At 36.9% G+C, this 21,293-nt stretch overlaps 1 protein-coding gene across 2 annotated transcripts in view; it reads right to left on the reverse strand.

Moving 5' to 3' along the window:
* The window catches only part of MMS22L (MMS22 like, DNA repair protein), a 90,984-nt gene that overhangs the window by 48,838 nt on the left and 20,853 nt on the right, over positions 1-21,293 (reverse strand). For both annotated transcript variants that reach the window (XM_042016601.1, XM_042016600.1), the window contains exons 11-14: positions 16,304-16,366; positions 10,810-10,929; positions 10,167-10,387; positions 7,240-7,749 (exon numbers count right to left, since the gene is read on the reverse strand). In XM_042016601.1, the coding sequence (XP_041872535.1) occupies positions 7,240-7,749; positions 10,167-10,387; positions 10,810-10,929; positions 16,304-16,366 (914 nt within the window). The remainder of the gene's footprint in view (positions 1-7,239; positions 7,750-10,166; positions 10,388-10,809; positions 10,930-16,303; positions 16,367-21,293) is intronic.

Consider the following 21,293-nt stretch of genomic DNA (forward strand, 5'->3'; position numbering starts at 1 on the left):
GTTACAGCTGTCAGTAAGAGAATCGGAAATAAATTTGGAAAAAAGGAAGCAAGTGGCTATTTCTCATCACTGTAGTTATTACCCAGTTTTCGAAGTATGAGTGATGGTGGGGGGGGGGGAACAAAACCCAGAAGCTTGTTCTACTGAACCACTGAACTGAATCTTTCAGAACTGCACAAAGTGCTTCAATCTATGTTGTGACAAGCATCCAGCAAGTGCTTTCCCTAGTTTTCATTTTCCTCCATTAAGACAAGTACATTCATCTGTTCAGTTAGCATAAGGATTCTCCTTGGAGTTGGTTCAGATTTTTTCCTCCACTTTAAAGGTCAACTTTCTTTAAAACACATAGGCACAAATTAATTCTCCTCTCCAGAGAGATCAATTCCTTTCACAGGGGCTAGCAATGGAGACAAGAGAGCAAAGGGAAATATTCTGGGTGAAGCAGAGCCAAATGTGTCTGGATCAGTGCACATAATTGACTCGTCTAAACATTCTTGACACATGCAAGACAGTGGCTTGCTCTTGTCCCAGAATGTACACTTGCTGTTTTATCAGTCACATTTCTGATTCTCTGCTAATAAGAGCCTAGAAACCCCGGGCACAGCTGGGCACTTGGGCAGGCCAGGGCAGCCAAGCTGTCGGCGCGGAGCCAGCTCGCCGTGCGCTCCCTCCATCCTCCCGCACGGGCTGTCAGTAGGAGGCAGCATCGGCTCTGCCAGCAGCAGCTCCGCACCGCAAAGTACTTGGGAGCGGGCTTCATTCTTCTGTCATTATATAAGCAAGATGACACTGTTCTCTAATCCAGCCAAAGCTGATAAGTACCATCAACCTGTCGCTTCCTACATTTCAAATTCTAACATTGCAGCATCAAAGAGTTTTTACATTTCGATTTCTTTTGCTGGCAGCGGTCGGTAGCCTCTCATTCTCCCACGGTGTTCTAATGCAGCATTTGCACACCGGGGTTACTCCCAGCCTGAATAGCAGGTCATCCCCTACTCACTGAGCTCATCTGCAGCCCATGTGCTAGGCAATTTAGATCCAATCAGCCCTTATTTAGCTCAAGAGTAATGAGCAGCATAGTGACACAGACTTAAGCCTGACCCTCAGGACACTGCTCATCAAGCAGTAAAACTGTGACAAAATCATTCATCTTCCACCCGCTGGCAAGAAATAATACTCATACTCACTGTATTACTTTTTCAAGACATAGGAAAAAAAAAAGGTCCTGAATTTTCATGATGCGAGACATTAATTTGCAGAAAGCTGAATTCCCTTAAACCCCCCTGTTGCTATGAGCTCACCAGGGGGAAATAGGCCTTAGGAGACTGAAATGGAATAAGGAAAATTGCTTCAGCTTTCTGTTCATTTTAAATAAGCCTTAAATCTGACATGAGATATCCTAAAGAGAGAAGAAATATAGATCTTGTAAGGTAACGAAGAAACAATCAAAATTAAGAGATTAGAAGGCTACTTGCATATAATGATTTTATTGGCAAAAATATTTCTTTTGTTTAACATCCACAACAAAAAAAACCCACTTCATATGAAAAGCCATCCTCACACCTCATGTGAAGAATAAAAGTAAAACTGAGAGGAAAGTTAATTTAGGGAAAATAGTTTCAGAAGTGAGAAACTTCCATCAGAAAACAAATCTGTGCTTTACGTCCTTCAGGGAGCACATACTTCTCTAAACAACTATAGGGATCCAAGCAGCAGGTTCTCAGTACACCAGGATGTGATTTTATTCTTTTTTTCATGGATTTACCCTTTCACAACAGAAATCTTATACTGCTGTCAGGTAGGCTACAGAAAGCTTATGTGGATTAATTTTTGGTGGATAAAATGGATACAATGGAACACAAAAAGTGTGTTTCCATCTGTAGCATAGGGGACTGAACTGTATATCTTCATGATTGATGTCTGAGTACTAGACTTGAGTTTCTTTAGCTTTGGGTATCTACCAAGACTTTTTTTGGACATCAACAGTTAGGTTTTTTGATAGCTTTTAATATTTCAGTGTGTTCTGAAGTGATTCTAGAATAGAACAGTACAGTAGAATATTGCAGTAAGAAGGGACCTATAGAATGACCATCTAGTCCAACTGCCTAAGTAATTCACAGCTGATCAAGAGCTAAAGCAAATTATTAAGGGCTTTGTCCAATTGCCTCTTAAACATTGACAGGCTTGGGGTATCAACCACTTCTCTAGAAAGCTTGTTCCAGGGCTTGACCATCCTCTCAGTAAAGAAATGCTTCCTAATGTCCAGTCTAAGCCTCCCCTGGTGCAGCTTTGAACCATTCCCACATGTCATATTAGTGGAGCCCAGGGAGAAGAGCTCAGCACCTCCCTCTCCACTTACCCTTCTCAGGAATCTGTAGAGAGCAATGGGGTCACGCCTCAGCCTCCTTTTCTCCAAACCAGACAAGACCCAAAACCTCAGCTGCTCCTCACAGGACATGCTTTCCAGCCTTGTTGCCCTCCTACTACGGCAAGATGCTATTACATCTTAAACACCAACGTGCAATTAATGTTAATCAGTTGTTCAACTTTCATGTGTCCACCTACTGATTCAAGAAAATGGACACTGAGAAGGGGAAATGAATATTCTTGCAAACCTGAACCAGTGACAGACGTATACAGGAACCTTCTATATGCAAAGTATTAGGTACACATTTCCAGTGCATGCTGTTGTCTCGTTTCATTTCTTTGCATAGTAATACTCTCAGAGCAGAGGAAAAACAATTAAAGCAACACATTAGTTTTAGTTAGTCAACTTTGAAGGTTAGAATACAAGGGACAAAGATGTAAAACATTACTTTAGACTCCAACAAAAACCTGAAAAAACCTCAAATCCCACAAAGTAAGAAGAAGAAAAGAAAATTCAGTTTTAATTACCAGAGCCACACCTTAAGGCAACAACTGTAGCTAAGAACATATACTGTATTACCTGAGAAGGTGGTAACATTATTTTTAAGGATTCCTACACAGGAAACCTCTCAAAACGCTGTTATATTGTAAAGCAGTGCTTGCTTCTCATGCATTAGAGCACTTAGAAACTAGATTTTCATTACACTCCTTTAAACACCAATTTTGTTAATGGAATACTTCAAAGAAACCATAACAATACTTTAAAGGATAGGTCAAGTTAGCATAGCAAGGCATACTTGCTCCCCAAGCATAAGATATTTTTTGTGAAGTGAAAAAGGAAGGATCTATTTCCTTTTTTTCACACAGATAAACAAAGTTCACAGCAACTTTTAGTGGTCATTCATTAAGCCTGGGAGATCTTTGAGCAAAACTAACATCTTTGGACTCTCAGTTCAGCAGCTTAGTCCAGAGTTGCCTTCTGTACTTATCAGGGCATCACAGCTGGGAGCTCTATACATTCTCATAGGATGGGATGGGTAAGAGAAGACTCATGATCTTCCAAACTCTTCTGAATACAGTTTTCAGACGCTCAACATCAGAAAAAAGATTTTACAAAGACTAACACTATAACCCCTGAGGGGGAAGAAAAGGAGGGAGGACCTTTCTGTTCTCTCCTCCTGAGCTTATCTACTGACTTACACAGTAATAGAGAGAGGGAGAGATGCTTCTGTTGGTCTCTAAAAAGCTTCCCACAGGCTGTTTTGATGGCAAGTATAACACAAAAAAAATTACAAATGACTCTACATTTCCATAGCAAAGATATACTGGATAATCCATTCCTATTGTGGTTTCTCTCACTACCTCAAGGCTAAACACACTCAGATAGAAACATCCTGTTACCCATGGTCCAATTATTAATGTAACTTTCTCCTAGAGACAGGTTTACTTGGTCAATATTCCTGTAAGAGCTTATGAAATTTACACACTGAAATTTTCAAAAATTAGCAAGAAAGTACAAATGGGCATAAATGCACACAGACTGTTTTCAAAGTAAAATTACCATTTATGATGGTATCAGGTTAGTGGTACTTCTCACTTCTCCTCCAAGTCTCCCTGAAACTAGGCAAAGATGTTTGGAGCACGGCAGTGATTTTACACCTGGGCATGTACTCACATTTTAGAGTGCTGTAACTCTGTGCTAACACTCAACAAAACTCAAATGCCAGGATGACAATAATAAAAGAAAGCTCATGTCAAAGCAATACCCCATTACAATACAAGACATTTTAGCATGTTTCAAACACTTCTTTTAAGAATAATATATTGCAGTGCCAGCACCTACAGCCGATTTCTCAGAGTCTTGTATCCATTTTTACAGCAAGTTCTGTCAAATCCATTTAATGCCTGTATTTTTATTAACCTAGGGCTTCTTTTTGTGTCACGAGGCACACAGATGACAGATAGCGCTAGAGAGTTGGAACAAATGAAAGCACACATGGGCAAACATCCTGCATTTACCTTTCAATAAAAAACAACAACACCAACACCAACAAAAACCCTAAAAAACAACAACAACAAGTCAGGATTTTAAAACATTGCTTAAAAACAGGAAAAAAAATAAAGGAAAAAACTTATGTCTGAGCTGGAAGCTGAATGCTCCAAGTAAAAATAGGAAGGAAGTACTTCACATTTTGATTTAGGGGAGTTTCTTGATTATTTACTGTTTATTTTACATGGTTTTAAAAAGGAGACTGTATTAAAATACAATCTTACAGTTCATAGTGAATGTTACTATGAAGATCAAATACTTGCAAGTGCCAGCAAGTAGCATCTTGATTTCAATTATCCACTCACCACATATCAAAAAATGATAAAAATGAGCTCCTGTCAAGACATAGTTCTATTTAAATATATGGATTCCAAAATAATCATAATGGTAACAACCAATAAAAAAGCGGTTTAAGAAACCTTATTTAAAATAGTCTAACCATAGGTAAATACAACAAATCAAAAGCTACCAGTACTTTTCTAGCAGACAAGAAAAATACCAGAAAAAGCTGGAATGGGTTATTTTAAAACACTGTGGTGTAAAAATGGTGAAGGTGGGGGTCTCTTTTCAGATGTCTTTTATGAAAAAAGAAAGAAAGAAAGCAAGCGTACTTTCAAATCCTTGTATGCCAAGTTTTAGCCCAGAGCAAGTTTTCACTGCTATGGTACAAACCCTTGAAAATAAAGGTTTATAATGGAAATGCTGACAGACCCTTAACTATAGCGGCATGAATAGCTGTAATTAAAGAAGAGCTTTTGGCTACACCTCACTCTGAAAATGAAAGACTAGAATTTTTACAGTATCCTCAAATAAAAACAACTGGGAAACCTGGAATGAGATTCCAGCAATCCCAACAAGATATGTTAAAGAGGACTGCTAAAACTATTTGACACTTTTAGCTTTAAATATTGAGGCATTTAGTTAACACAACCAAGTCAGTATTTTCAAAATGCTACTTAATCAGCAATAAAGAATGCTCCTGTGAGCCATCATCTGGGGTTAGCAGAAAGTAACACATGAAGTTATTATTTCCTAACAGCCTAGAGGGAGCTGCTTGTCTCTTTAATCAGTGATCTCACTTCCTTCCTACCTGTAAATTCCCTGTCATACAGTTTTAAAATTATTAAGAGTGCAGTGTACAGAAAAATTACTTTTATGAAAGGCCTACTATCTTATATCAGCCTGGATTTTATAAACAAGCGTTTCACCCTTATCTGAATTTGAAAACAGACCAGGCCTAATCAGTCTGGTCAATTCAATAATATTTTAACATCTGGTTAGCACAAAATCATCCATATCTTCTGAATCAAAAAGGTGGTTTTAGTGTTGTTTTATTTGCATGGCAACAGAGAACTGTTTTCAGTGAGTCTGTCAAAGCAGCAAAATCACTAACATTTTCCTGCTCCATACAACCTGAAGATCAAAGTGTTTTGTAAGTGTTAAGGAATTTAGTTCTTCTGTAGATGGGATAAATAGGCTTGTAACAGTAACTAAATGTATAAATACAGAAACTGAAATAAAGAGCTGTTAAAAAAAGCAAGGCTCTAAAAATCTCTCTCATACTAATTACTATTTGAGCATGTTGGTAATTCAAATATCTCAGAAAAACTACTTTTTATAAAAAAAGGTACTAATACTGTCCTGTACCTTATCTGTGATGACCTGAGAAGTCTAGATTGAACTTGCATGCCCTCTTCTCTGTCTTACAAGAGGGCCACATAACCCCCAGTCCTGGAAAGCTTAAAAATAATGCCAAGTTATAAAACAGGCAATTTTTTCACCAGTCTCAAATTTCTCCCTATTTCATCTTTAAAAACAACACAACAAATGCTGTGTATTAGCTAATGGAGAAGATGTCAAAGCATTTTTGAAGTCTCCAATTTATTCCAGGAAATACATTCAGTTGAACTGAAATAATAAATAATAAATCAACTAAACTTAGTTTTGTGCTTCATCTTTTTTCAAAAGACTGCCTGAAAAACAGTTGTCTTTGGATCTATAAGCTATTGACAGCTGCAGTCAAACTAGACAATAACAAAGAACCTAGTTAAAGAGAGATCTTGCATATGGGCCTCAGTATTCCTATTATGCACTCTTCCACAGCTCTTTACACATATTTCAGTCTTGCACATTTGAAGTAATGGCAGATCAATAGCTGCCTCTTAATATCTTATGAAAAAAAAGCAGTTTGGGCTTCAAACTGGAGGACTGCTTCTCAAAGGCATCAGTAGACAAAAAATATGCTTATTGAAGGGCACTGTGGATGTTGAAAAATGAACTAGTACATCAAAGCAAAACTGCTTGAAAGTGGTAAAATATGATTTCCTTCTTTCCCATCGAACCCCAGACGAGTATTTAAATCTCCATAACTGTAGTATTTGAATGCAACCTTGATGAAAAAAAAAAAATTAGAACAAAAACTCTGAAAAACAGAATAATATTCAATTAAGAAACAAAACCAAAAAACCCACCCCCCCAGCCCCCACTTACGTAATTAACACGGACAATAATTTCTATGTTTCCTGTATCAAATGAGAGATGATATTGTCTGAAATAGTAGCAACTGGATGACTTTCTAAAGAGACACTAATTCATAACAAAATATCAGGATGTCAAACCTAATCTGAAATAGTAAGGAAACACTTCAAAGATTCTATATGCACTGAAGTATTGGTGGGTTTTGAGACTGAACGCATCATTCACAGACCTTCAGAGATTTCTCTTTCCTTTTACTCAATTTCAGTAAAAAATTAACAGGAACTACAGTTTAACCCTAAAAACAAAATGCTAGTCTATATCCACAACTTAACTAAATAACTTACCGAAGTCTGGCTAGAACAACCTGAAGAAAATTCAGGACCATGCTCAGCTCAGCTCCCCGACATGCAGGCAGCAGCATAGTAAAGCCATCATTTAGCAGCTTTTCCTCAGAAAGGCTCAAGTAGCAGCTGGTCTCAAACACTTCCTGGGCACCATCAATGTAGGTTGAAAGTAGAGTCCAGAGATTTTGTCTCTGTGTGTAGTCATTTTTGGTTACTAAAAACTCCTTTGCCTTCTCACGGAAAGTATTTGAGATTTTCTCGGCTAGGGCACTAATGTCCATGTTCTTCTCAACATAAATTAAAAGGAAAGCAAAATGACCTCTCCAGATGAGAGCTCTCCGAGACATGGTGATGGAGGATGGAGTCAGGAAATCCAAAAGATCCAACACCCGACTCACTATATCTTCTGTCTCCGCAACAACTGCCAGCATGAGGAACAGGTTAAAAAAGTTCTGCAGCCCCACTTCTGTCAGCTCCTGCATTCTTTTCCGATGGAACTTGGAATAAATTCTACATTAGAAAAACAAACAGAAAAACCCAGGAAAGAGAAAGTTTCTTAAAGTATGCAATTTTCTATCTTCTTGAGTGACTAAAACTGTATTTTCATGCTTTCAGTTTACAGTTATCCACTTCTGGTAACCCTTAAATTTTACATACTCTTTTTTTCATTACTTTTATGGCTACTGGAACAAACATGCTCTTTCAGTTTCTGCTCCTAATTTAAAGCACACGTTGTTTCCAATTGGAGGTGCAGCCTAACCCTTCCCCCTTATCTAACCTCTAGTACCAAGCGGAGCAAAATGTTATGAGTAGACTCTCTCTACTCTGTCTGTGATGGGTGTCCCCCATACTGTGCCTTCATATCAATCAAGTTTAGCCCATGAGGGCTCCTAGGAAGAGAAGCTGTCAAGTGGCATCTCTTTGCAGCAGCAAACCATTCTGGTACACCAACTTCTTCCCTGGAAACATCCTCATTTCCATGTGGAAATCAGCTACTGGTTTCTGCTGTTATGTTGTAATGCAGCAGCTGCTGTGATCAAAGTCTCACCTACCAAACCATCACTGCAATAAAAGGAAGATTTCTGATGGAAAATTCCTTTTCTCCACAGTGCTTTGCCAAAGTCTGTATCAACCTGTACTGCGCACCTATGGTATGGATGGGTTCTAAAGAAAACAGACAAGCTAAGCTGAGGCATTCGGAAAGAAACCTCTCTCCAGGCAGGAAGAGGTTAAGAAACTTTATCTGTACTGCTTATAGGACAGTGCTCAAGTCATACACAGCTGATGGTGACAAGCACTGCTACTTTGAAATTTTAAAGCACTTGACAAGAAGGAAAAAGCAGATCTTTTCTGGGACCTTTGCTTGGATGTGGACTCTTAAATGAAAGCCACCATTCCTACAACAGAGGAGTAAGATGAAAACAGCTTGACTCTTTGATTTTTGTGTTTAAAACTTCGGGTATATCCTTCACATTTAATTTAAAGTAAGTTCCACATACAGTAGTTAAACATCTGTAAGTGCTGTTTTCCTATTCTGTCACCTGGAAAAGAGTTGGAAATGGTGTTGAGGTTATCAAATCTAGCCACCAAAAATTACAGCATATCCAATTAATGTTGTTTAGTAGTAAATTACTACTGACAAGCATATATGCTTTTCATGCATCCATTAATGCTTGGTTAGCTGCTGAAAACAGAGTTCATCCCAAAAATCATAGCTGTAGACTGTTAAATTTTGCTACTTGTGTAATTGATATTTTCAAGATAGAAATGATGAATACTGGTTAAGCAGACTGACACACTGTGTGTTGTGTATTATTATTCCCCCTCTTAAATTAGGGAAAGTAACAAGCTATAATAGCACAAAAATGTAAGTGTAATTTCCTTGCAGTAAGAACAGAGTAGGCTAATTAAAATTTTTTTTAAAAAAGCAAGACACTGATACAGAATCCAACAACATATTTGTTTCTACATAGTTGCAATGATATATAAACCCCAAATTTAGTGACTATAATAGCTTCTGAAGTGTACATAGACATTAGGCATACTGTTTTTTCTGATAGCCAAGATAACCCTTCTTTCTTAGAAGAAAAACACCACATAACTTTGTAAGGTGTGTATACACCTGGGCATTTTTAAATGTTTATTTCTTGCATACATGAAGAACTTACTAATGCTTAATAGAACTTCAATTTATTTTATTAATACTTAATAAAATCTTTTTAAACAACTCAAAACCCTAAACCAAAACTATTTTTGTTTTCTGTTTTCTCTATCTAATAAAAAAAAATTACCAAGTCTGTATTAATCATTACAAGTGCTATCCTCATTACTATAAGAAAAGTCTCATGGATTCAGTAAGCATCTAAAACATCAAGAGTTTAATTTAGAGCACATATATTTTACGGCTTTTTATATCATGACTGACTGTACTTAATTAGTATGTTTCAAAATTAAGTGAAAAATTTAAATCCTCACAAAAATACTATGAGAAATTTTGAAAACCACTGAAAAGAAGTGAAATATTTAAATGAAAATACAGGTCTAGCAAGTGTCAGTCTGCATGTTCTTGAACAACACATGGCTTACATCCAGCTCAAACACAATTTCTGTGCTTTAATTACATTATCTGTCTGGCAACTGAGTTGTACCACTGCACTGGTTGCCAGTCTACCAAATTCCTGGCCAGTGGGACGAGGTAAATCATCACACACCATGAATGCCAAGGTGATTTTTGGACCCAGTGACAGCCTCAGCTGGCAACAGAAACTTCAGGGAACAACTGCTTTCTTCAAATTATAAATCACCCTGGATCTGTCACCCCCTTTACTTTGCCATAAGCACAGCGCCCTCTGCCTTGCATGTAGCTGTAAGGGCCCCTGACTCACTACACTTCTTACAAAATGAGACAAAGTAAATAGCATCCATACCGTCCTTTAATTTGTTTCCAAGGATGCACCCCATTGTTTTCTTCTTTCATAATCCGTGCCAAAATGCTGAGGAAAATGAAGTAACTGTTGCTGGACTTGTACAGAGAAGGGATCTGCTGTTCGCAGCAGCAGCGTTTCACCAACTCAAGCATTGACAAAGAAGTCTTACTAACATTTGCCAGATCCTTCAGACCAAGCCAAGGAACAGTAAAGCAGCTGTTCTGAAATAGATGAAAACAGAAAATACTATAAATAACAATAAATGCCAATATTTCGAAGGCAGTAAGATGCACTTCTCCACACAAACAAAAGGATATGTTGTTCCTACCTCAGCTAAAACAATAAAAATGCATTGTAACTGTGTGCAAAGTATTTTTACAAGATCTTAAACTGAGTAGTCCTGATGAAAAATAAGAGTTGAAATATGTTATCATATTCTATTATTTCATAATGTAATGGACCATAACAAATTTAAACATGATTTCATTAAATAAACATAGCAAATTTAGGGATACTGCCATTGACTAGGTAGTTTTACAGAAGTACAGCAATCAAGCTTGGCTACAGGAAAATCAGAATTAATCAGCAAAAATCAAGGACTATCTACATGCAATTCTACATTTTTATGTATTCATCTACTTACCAGATTCTTGCTGTAATAATCCCAGAGTATGGTGACAATAGATAAGTTCAAATCCCAGAAACTACACAAAGTCAAACAGCACTGAAGATGCATTCGTAAGTGTTCTTCTAACACACCAGTCTTGAAAAGGAAGTAAAAAATTAATTGTAAGAGGGGAGTGTCACCTCATCTACACATAAACCCAATACTACCAGACTGTTCAAAGTAATTTCCTAATATAAAAATTATTTTTAATTATATACTGTTGAGTAAATGCATCTGCTAATTCATGCAATGAACTCAAAGATAAAGGCTGACAATTGCACCCTGCAAACCAGCCAATGCAGTAGCTCATCCCAGAATCATAGAATCACAGAATCACTTAGGTTGGAAAGGACCTCTGAAAAAGTTCATAGGAAAGAAAATAGGAAATGCCAAACAATTTGAATGCAGTGAAGCATTCAGGTTGTAATTGTGGGATAATGAAAGTGGAATTCTTCTCATCCAGCTTTTGGTAGCAACAAAACTGAACTTTCATTAGATGTAGGCTATTAAGAGCTCTATGCTCTGGCTGAAATCATGTGTTTAACCCAGCCTATTTTAGGCATCTACTTCAGCATAATTCCTGTAAGGGCTTTGTTATCTCCACTGCCTGCAAAAGTGGTTTAATGGACCAACTTGTGTGCAGTTGTCCTAAGAGTAGACTTTTACATGTGTGGGTCTAACACCTCCCCCATAGCAGAGGGGTGGGAAGTAGATGATCGTTAAGGTCCCTTCCAAACCAAAACATTCCATGATTCTATGACTTACTCACAGTGCTACTTCTTATGACTTACTGTGTCTTGGAGTGCCTTCTTTTCCTGTTTTCAATGTCACATAAATGAGTTTCACTCATTAACTCGTCTCTACCTGGCTATTACATTCATATGGAAAACTTGACTTGCTACACTTTACCACAACACTGCAAACAATTATGCAATCACCCACAATAACTTCTAACCAAGTCTGCCTTCTCTTCTCATGAACAATTATTGTAGGGCATATGGCTTCTAAAGTGGTCCATTCCTAAAACAACTTGAAAATTGAAAAGACATTTTCAGTTGCCATAGAAAATTATATATTCAAGACATTATGTGTAAGATACAGAACCCAATGAAATAGGAAAGTAACTTTCCAGTAAAGACTCATTAAAAATATACAGAATAATAATTCAAATGTAATAAAAATGCCTACAAATGAAAGGTGATATCAAGTGTTTTTTATATATAACTATTAAATCAGTAGACTTCCCAAAAGATAACAATCTTGCACCAAAACCAAGGGACAGAACAGCTGCTATTTCTTTAATGAATAAAAGCAGGTGTCTTGATGTAAAACAAAAAACCTGCAGCTGAGCATATCTATTTCTCTAGAGGGATCTACCGGGTTACAAGGATGTAAAAAAAAACAAACAAAAAACCAAAAACAAAAAAACCCACAAAACTTCAAAACAAAACAACCCCCAAGAAACAAAACACAACATTCAGAAAGGGAATGCTTAGTCTTGAAGTTGTATTTTGTGTCTAGGGTTATGTTAAGGATATAATACAACAAACAATGACTGCTTCGGTTAAAGTAATTCAACAATAAACATTGCAGCTGAGCAGCTTCAATTAGAGCCATTATTTATCTGTCTAACAATAGTTTTAGAAACAGTTTCCAAAACCAAGATAGCACTGAAAGCCTCATCTCAAATTTAGTATGAAAGAGTTATCCAGACTTCAAATATCCCTGGGATTAATGGATTCTCTCATTGGTCTTTTGCTTAAAATGGTCTCCTGCACTGCTGGAAATACTATCAGAACTCTTGAGGTAGTCAGCTTTTAATTTATCACAGAAGGGAGGAACACCAGATACTATCAAAATGATAGTACTATCTAAACATAACATTTTTCTCTTATGACCTCCTATGTAGTAACAAAATTGGTTTTCCTAGAAATCCCAGAAATACTTCTCTACCTCTTTTAAGGTAGAATTAAACAAAAAATACAGTGAAAATATAACAAAATTGAGGCAGAAATGAAACAGCACAAAGCATTTATTTTCTAAAATGAGAAGTCTAATAAGACAGACTGCTATTAGTTCTTGAGAACCAAAAAGCTTTTGATTCTCACAATAAAACTTCATAAACACAAATGCCTCTTACACTGACAACCCATAAATTTAGTCAGTTTGATGTTGCCTAGTAGACAAGTACAGTTACGATACTGTTACTACTACAACAATTTCCATTTTGTAGTACAAATAGAATTATACACCTTTTTTTGGAAGAGAATTACAAATTACAAAAAAAGTAGGAAATGCCTCGTGCAACTAGTTTCCCCAAAAATGCCCTTTTTTGTGATAGAACTGGGAGTTTTTTCACATGAGCAATTTTCTTCAACTCTTATCCATCTACAATTTAAATAGAGAGTGATTTGTGGCTGAAGAACTCAGCTGCTGGCCAACTGTTTGAAGCTGAAAGCATACATCCAAGGAAGCAGCACACTACGCTTGCCTAGGTATCCATGATTGCTCGTATCTTCTCACAGGGTGTTTTTGCTTCCCATCACTATTGATCCCGTAAGATGAACAGCACCTTAACATCTTTTCCTTGCTCAGCAGCAGGATGACTGTAACCTTAAAGGAGTTCCTATCTGGAACAGGGCACTGCAGTACCCCTCTACCACCTTCACCTGGACATGCAACACCTTCTTCAAGTGGTCTTCATCATCCAAAATCCATCATATCATGGATTAACATGCCTTAGGCTCTCTACTGCCTACATGGGGACAACTAGATGCAATAGTATTACTGAAACTGAAGAAATGCTGCAGATTTAACACTGATTAGGCGTTTTTGTATTCCAGTAATTAGCTGACCTAAGGATGTTAAAGCTAACTCCAGCTTCTGCTGCTTCATGATGCTCTGTTACCCTCAATGGCTGCAACAGTGCCTATTAAATCATCTTTTCACAGCATGGAATTTGAAGCTCACATGAAGAGAAATTAACAGTCATTGATAGGAGAGATTATCAATTTACATAACAGATGTATGTTCTGCACCTTTTTCAGATGCTTTTGAACACACAAAACTACACATACTTGATTTCTTCTAATTTCCTCCCATTCAGTGTAAATTGCCATTCATCTGAGCATGTACAGTCTAGAAGCTATAGGGAAGTTAGGGAGTAACAAGCACAAGATTATGAGGTTGATGAACAGAGTAGTAAATATGATTAGTTTTTAAGTTCCCATACACCTAAAAATGAAGTTTTTAGCTACCAATTCCAGCCCTCTCTAGCAAATGGGTGATTCAGCACTATTATTTCTTTTAGTTTATTTTGCACAGCTATTGCTGTGCATCTTTAGTAGATAACAGTCTATATGCTGAAAAGGATGGCTCAGACAGGATTTACTAACAAAGTTATGCCAAGTGTTAATAGGCAGTATCATCAATTCTGTCCTGCTGTTCATTCAAAGAGTACTATTATCACTTTTGCTTTCTTTTGCCTTTTCCCGCTTTTCCATGTTCCATTTCATTATTGACTTCTTGATATCTCATTGTGTTTCTCATTACTACAGTTTCTGGACTTAACAATACCTAAGAGATGCAAAACCATAAGATAAAAGGTAGGAGTGGCCACTTGAAGCTGCCAAATCAACAGAGGAGATAGACATGTCTACTGGGAAAAGAATTCTCCCTCCTAGACACTGTCAAGAAGGCTGCTGTGCAGGGATAGGGAGCAGGATGTAGTTTCTAATAAAGTACTACATTCACTCGTGCATGCACATATAGGAATTAATGTCCCCCAAGGAGCACTTCTCTCGGGCAGCTAACTTCATAATGCAAGAAAAAATAATGAACAAATAAAAAAAGGAAATAAACTAGATGGGCTCCTTAGATGGTTGGTAATAGTTACAACCATGTCTTTGGCAAATGAGGATTTGTTTTAATTCCAACAATGGTTGCCTTTGGAAATTAAAACACATATTTGCTTCATATTACTGTATCATGACTGACTCAATATACAAGTCTTCTGAACTTGGCCACTTAACTTCCTTTTCTAAACTGTCTACAGTTCAATACTTTAACAGAAGCATCAAAACCAGTGTATTTTATGAATATTCAGCTTCAAAGTAGGCTTTATTCAAAATAATAAACACTCACAAGAAAAGGGGATTATTTTGAAGAAAAGAATGTTAAATACAAATGTCTTTTTACTGTGTCTCAGATTGCTGCCATACAGAAGATGCAACATAGGAAGGTGGCTAATAAGCTACTCACAGTTTTTATGGATCTTATCTAAATCTCTCCAGTTTCTCTCACAGAATGGTAAGCATCCAATAAGTAAAATCATCACTGTGGTTTTAATGTATATGCACAGTTTGTATTTTTAGTCATATACTGTAAAATCATTCAAAAAGAGTTAATCTTTTAAGCTGAAAGACTACATAACCAAGCATTAGAGTTTATGTAGAGAGTAATAAAAACCTGAAACATCATGCTATCATTTCAACTCTCCTAACAACCACAAATATTTTCTTGCTGAAATCATAGTTGTAACAAGTATTGTTCTACATTCCAGCTTTAACTACAGTTGTTGCTACTCCATAAACAAGACATTTATAATAATTAAAAAAATTGAAAGAACTGATTCCCCTTCTGCTTTCAACAACAGAACTTTGCAGGATTTTTCTTAATTTCATACACCAAATGAAAAAATAAATTTCATAGAGCAAATGAAAAAATAAACATTTAATGTTGCCTTAAACATACACAAATACATTATTTTTACAGGCATTGCTGATACAACATTTGCAATTTGTACCATGCAACTTCAGAACAAATTTACAGAGCTACAATGTAACTTACTTAAAAAAACTTTATGAACAGCATATTTAAAAGCATATTAAAAGGAGGTCAATTCTGACCTCTGGGCCATGAAGCATTGCATTAACAGTTCTGCAGAAAGAAAAATGATAAGGTATGAAATGAGTGCTCAGAAACTAGAACCTTATCAGTAAAAGTTTGATTCAAGCCTGTAAGACAAATTGCTCAGCAAGGCAAGTCACCTTCCTGCTGTGATGAGGATATAGCTGAATTTTCAATGCAACTGACTATCTCCTCCATCATGTCTCCTCAACTTGATATCCTTACATTCAGTATCTGGTTTACATTTTCTAAGCATCCAGTTCTTATTCTGAATACATCTTGTCTGAGAAGCCACATACTACCCTTCCAGGATAATTATCTTTTTTCTTTATCTGACAATTTAGCATCAAGCACAAGCACTTTAAAGCAAGTGGAACCGCTAACAAGGAGGGAACTGTACACTGTCATAGTTCAGCTATGTCAAGGTTGTTCATTTACCAGTGATAAAAACACTACAACTCCAAAAATACATTTGTTAGCTGGACTTTGTTCCATGCACTATATTTTCCTGAAAGCATCCTGACACTTTCCTTGTTCATTATTCTTTCCTTGACACACTTACTTGAGCATCAGTGGATTTTTTAAGGAGTTCTTCCACAAATTTCCAATTGGACTCCTTCTGTTTCTGAAAAATAATTATCAACATGAAATAGCATTTGTATCCCTTACAGGTTTCTGAAAAATAATTATCAACATGAAACAGCATTTGTATCTATTACAGGAAGCACTGTGTAGTAACATGAAAGTAAGCAGGCAAAATATTTCCAGAAATATTTAATGTCACAACAGCATACTGTAGTCATAATCAAAAAGAGCTTTTCTGTTATATGAAAGTAATCAATATCTGTCCCAAAAATTAGCCCTCAGAAAGCTAATAAAATGCCAAAACCAAAAAGTATGCAACCACTTTAAGTGACTCATTTGCAATCCCCGCCTTCACTTTTAATGGAGAAGCAAAACATTCAGGCATTTTTTATTAGTCCAAGCAGTATGTCTCACAGTTTCTTGCTCTAATGTTCTGTAAAAAGGAAGCTATAAGGGGTAAGAGGGGGAAAAAATGTACAATCTCACATTTTCTTGCTTTTTTGCTTTTCCATTTATTTATGCAAAGTGGAAAAGAAAAGGGTAGAAGGCTTTGCAACTAAGGCCATTTTCTTGAGAAAAAAGAAAAGGCAACCAGGCCAACACATTTACATTTCTAGGAGATCCAACAATCATCTCAGCTATGTATATAGCTTCTGTAGATAAGTAGATGTGTGAACATAGTACTTCCATCATTGTCCTGCCTTACTTGTTTCCTCCACTACCAGAACTGTTAAGCCTTGTACATTATTCTGCAGATAGCTGTCCTTTAAACATCAGTTTAGAACTTACAATAAAGAGCATTTTATGCTTTGGTAATTGAAATGTAACTACTTTCCAGCAGCGACACCATTGTGCTCCATCCTTTTCCACTACTGATTAAACTAGTCAATGGTGCGACTTGGTGACAGTTTCACACAGAACTCCAGAAAGTACCAAGATAATTTAAAAAACAAATTCTTTTAAAAAATGCACTAATACTCATTCAACAGTATTTGACTACTTGGTGACTTTACATTTTTGCACCACAAGAAAAAGAGAATACTGAAAGACAACTAGTTATCAAGTCACAGTCCATAGACTGTTTATGGAACAAATATAAATGAAAGGACAGATCTACAGAAAGTTACATTAAAGTTGTAATTGCATGATTCAGGAACTTGACCCATATCAGTTAAGAAATACACACTGCTTCTTCCTCATCCTGACAGCTCCTCTTTCTGCCCTCACAACTGTAGCATGCCACTGCTCAGTAGTTCTGGTACTTCTGTTTGTGGGACTCAGAGCAAGAACAGTGAATCAACACAGAGCTTTAGGAGAAGAAGAAAGAATGAAAAAAGGAATAGGGCCTGACTTAGGTCACAGAAGAGGGACACTAATAATTGTGCCAGAACAGCAGATGGCACATCATGCCTGGGGTGGTGAACAGGATTTAAGCTGTTACTGATGCCTAAGGCTCTGTAGCATGAAACCAGAGCTAGCACCCTGTCAGGAGAGGACGTTGCATCAATAGATAGCGAAAGAGTAAAGGCAGCACTTCAATAACAGGTAAATCCAGGAAGTACACAACCAGCATTTCCAGACAGATCTGGCCAGTATTTACATCAGATTTTTGACTGCTGTATTTTAGAGCCTGGTATTATGTGAATACCTACACACAGGCAACATCCTACTGCAGATTTCAAGTAAAGCTAAGGAACTGCTAAAACGCCAGTTTTAGCAGCCATGAGTAGATATTAGAGTTACGCTAAATATCTATGAGAGCACTGAATGTTTGGATCAATCTGCTTAGCACATGTTTTTAGCAGTACCATAGACCAAGGACACATGTTTTATACAGCAGGTGTTTATTGCCAAAGTTCCAGCTTGTCTGCAGATCACCTTACAAGATCTTGGAGTAATCTAGGGCAAACTCTTGACACCAACTGGGATTGATTACAGGAGTGCACGCAGGTTCAGCCCAAACTCAGGAAGGATGGGCACCAACCACCTGCTGCACTCTTTTTAGTTACAATTGTATCTATATTTTAAAAGACTTGTCTCATTCAAATCCCAATAGATTTAGATCCAAACAGTATTCCCTCCTGCACCAGCAATACAGCACAGCACCTGTTTACCATTGTTTACAGTCTATCCCTGTCAAAGAATATGTAGAATCTACATCTTCAACTCCAAACCTCATGGCTTAAAACATCCTCCCTCCACCCCCAGAGAATCCTAAAAATCAACAGAACCCAGAGACCTTACAGTGCATAAAAGTGCTGCTAAAACCAAAGCTTGAGCTGAATTTGCAGAAAGAAACTTTTGCAAGGACTAACCTGGAAAAGCAATATTAGGCTTCTTAGCTGGAAGTCCATGTTTGCATATCTTTCCACATAGTCATTTCAGATTATTCTATTCAAAGGCAAGAATTCTTAGCCCCAAGTAACTCTGCCTATATTACCTTAGCCCATAGGATATTAAAATTGACCCCTGCAACGTTCAGAAGTAGCAAATTTCTCATCAGGTCCCATTTGAGTTTTAAATATACAAATCCTGCTTTTCAGAAGAGTGAAGTGGAACCTGAACAGGGGAATATGGAAAGAGACATGTACCGAACAGTCTCTAAGAAATCTGTCCAAAATTTTCTAGTTTAAAAATGTGGTTTCATGTATGTGAAATATATATTCAATATATATGAACCATTACATATTTGAAATTGCATTATATGAGCTAAAAGGGAAAAAATAAAAAGAAGCAAGTCTGAAACCTATTTAGAATTTTAAAAGCTTTCAAAACAACCTTACGGCCATGGAGACCACATTAAAAAATTGAAAATCTTCCACAGATGACACAGGCTTAGAGGCAATTTTTGCTAGAGCATATGAATAACCATCATTATGACACATCACCCTCCCACCTCTGATCACAGTTAATTAAAAGAAAGCATGTGTCACAAAGCCATTGCATCAGATGTTTAATCAACAAAACAGGACTACACTGAGTCCTCATGTAATTCTACTGACTTCACAAATTCATATCACAGACTATTTTACCTTATAATGTTCAAAAAATATTTGACGTTGCAATTCAAGGAGGGGGACAGGACCTAAAGGGATGGTTACTATTAACTGTCTATGACAGATTATATTACTGTGGGTGAAAAGGCCCTAATGTTACTGATAAGATTTCTTTTGTACGAGAACAGGGATCCCTGGACAAACTCAAAGTAACACTCAGAAATGCAAAGCACAGCTAACAGTTTGAACATAAAGACTACTGGAAACATCAAGAGGAGCATGCACAGGATAGTCTCATGATTTACAAATCAAGACTTGGAAATTCTCTTCTCCCAGGTAGGCTCTAAGGAAAAATTATTATTTAATCTTGGGCAAGTCACTTCCTGTCACTGTGTCTCAGATTCCTACTTTAAAAGAACAACAACAGGAATCCTTTTTTCCATTCTACATCTTTTTTTGGCTTATGTAAATAATATCATGCCTGGGGCAAAAAAAAATAATCTCTCATGAGGCTAAATACATAGTATCTATCAGTGTGAGTTACAGGAAAAAAGCCACAATGATCAAAATAATCAGTATCACTGTATTTGGATTATGGCATTAAATATAAGAAACCAAGTACAAATGTGTGATTTCTGTATTTAACTTAGGAATAACCTTTCCTCGCTTTCTAAGAAAGAGTGAGTGTAGTTATTCTATCTTCCAAGGTCCCTCTATAATACGCTTTGGACTCTGTCCCTCTCCCCACCCACGTAGTAGCGGGGCAAAACCAAGGGAAACTTGAGACAACCTGCAGTGTAGCAATCAGACCTGGTCTGCAACTTTACACTGTATAAATGTGCAAGAAGTTGCTTCATTTTGCCACATGATAACAAGCTGCCAGCCATGGCATCCTAAAGGATTTGTCAACTAGCAAAGAGAAGCAGCATAAGCATCCCACATGGGCCAAGTCCTCTAGTGAACAGACACGCTCATGAGTTTTTCAACTAAGTATTCAAGCACACCTTTGCTACATTTTAAATTTTTTTTACAAATTTGCAGATCAGAAAACCCAACTAATTCTTAATTTTATTGGAAAATCTAATTTTACTTAGGATTGTAAGTATTCACAGAATTTCAAGATTTTTATTTCATTCTCTGTCTATATACTAATGCTTTTAAAAATCTAAAGACAAGGAGAAGGATTTTAAGTTATCAAAACAAATTGCTCAACCAATGTGATCATTCTTCTCTTTTTATAGATTTACAGTTCGCAAACATGTTTCCAGGTTTTAACCTTTCCTCCTAAAGCAGGAATGGAAATCACAGGACAGATTTTAACAGAAAGAGGGTACAGCCTTTCCAGTTTTAATATGCACATTAAATTACAAATAAGACAATTCACAATAAAGGGCAATTAAGCCCAGTTTGTGGAAGACACCATACAGAGCTTATGCTTGGCAAATTAGGGAATATGAGCAATGCAGCTGAAAGGTTAAAAAAGCCACCAGACAAAAAAACCCCAAAACCAAACAAACAAGACCACCACCAACATCCTCCCCTGCCAAAAAAAAAAAAAAAAATCAAAACCAAAACAAACAGAAAAAAAGAGTAACGATAACAGGATAAAAGAACAGAAGGAAAAACAACAGAAGATGGCATGACCAGATTCTCCCTAGTTCAAAAAGCACTACTGGAGAGTGAAAACCTACTACAAAACAAACTACACCAAAAACACCCCAAAAACCCCAATTTCTGCGCCTTCATCTATCTCACTCGCTTCTAATAGGCTTCCTCTATAGACAATTAAGAAAAATTGTCAGCTTTCATTCATCTCAAAATGGATGAATTGCCTCAGCAAGTGCAAGTTTCCTAAACTGAAACCTTAAGTCATTAGACAGTGTCTTTTGGTAGCACACCAACATAAAAATTAAGCTGTATACACAAATATATATGCATGTTATGATGCTATTGCTGTGATGCAAAGGCAAT

Source organism: Corvus kubaryi, unplaced genomic scaffold (assembly GCF_017639235.1).
Source record: "Corvus kubaryi isolate FWS band 111438036 unplaced genomic scaffold, C.kubaryi_AGA036_p1.0 split3-73, whole genome shotgun sequence".
NCBI classification, from domain to species: Eukaryota; Metazoa; Chordata; class Aves; order Passeriformes; family Corvidae; genus Corvus; species Corvus kubaryi.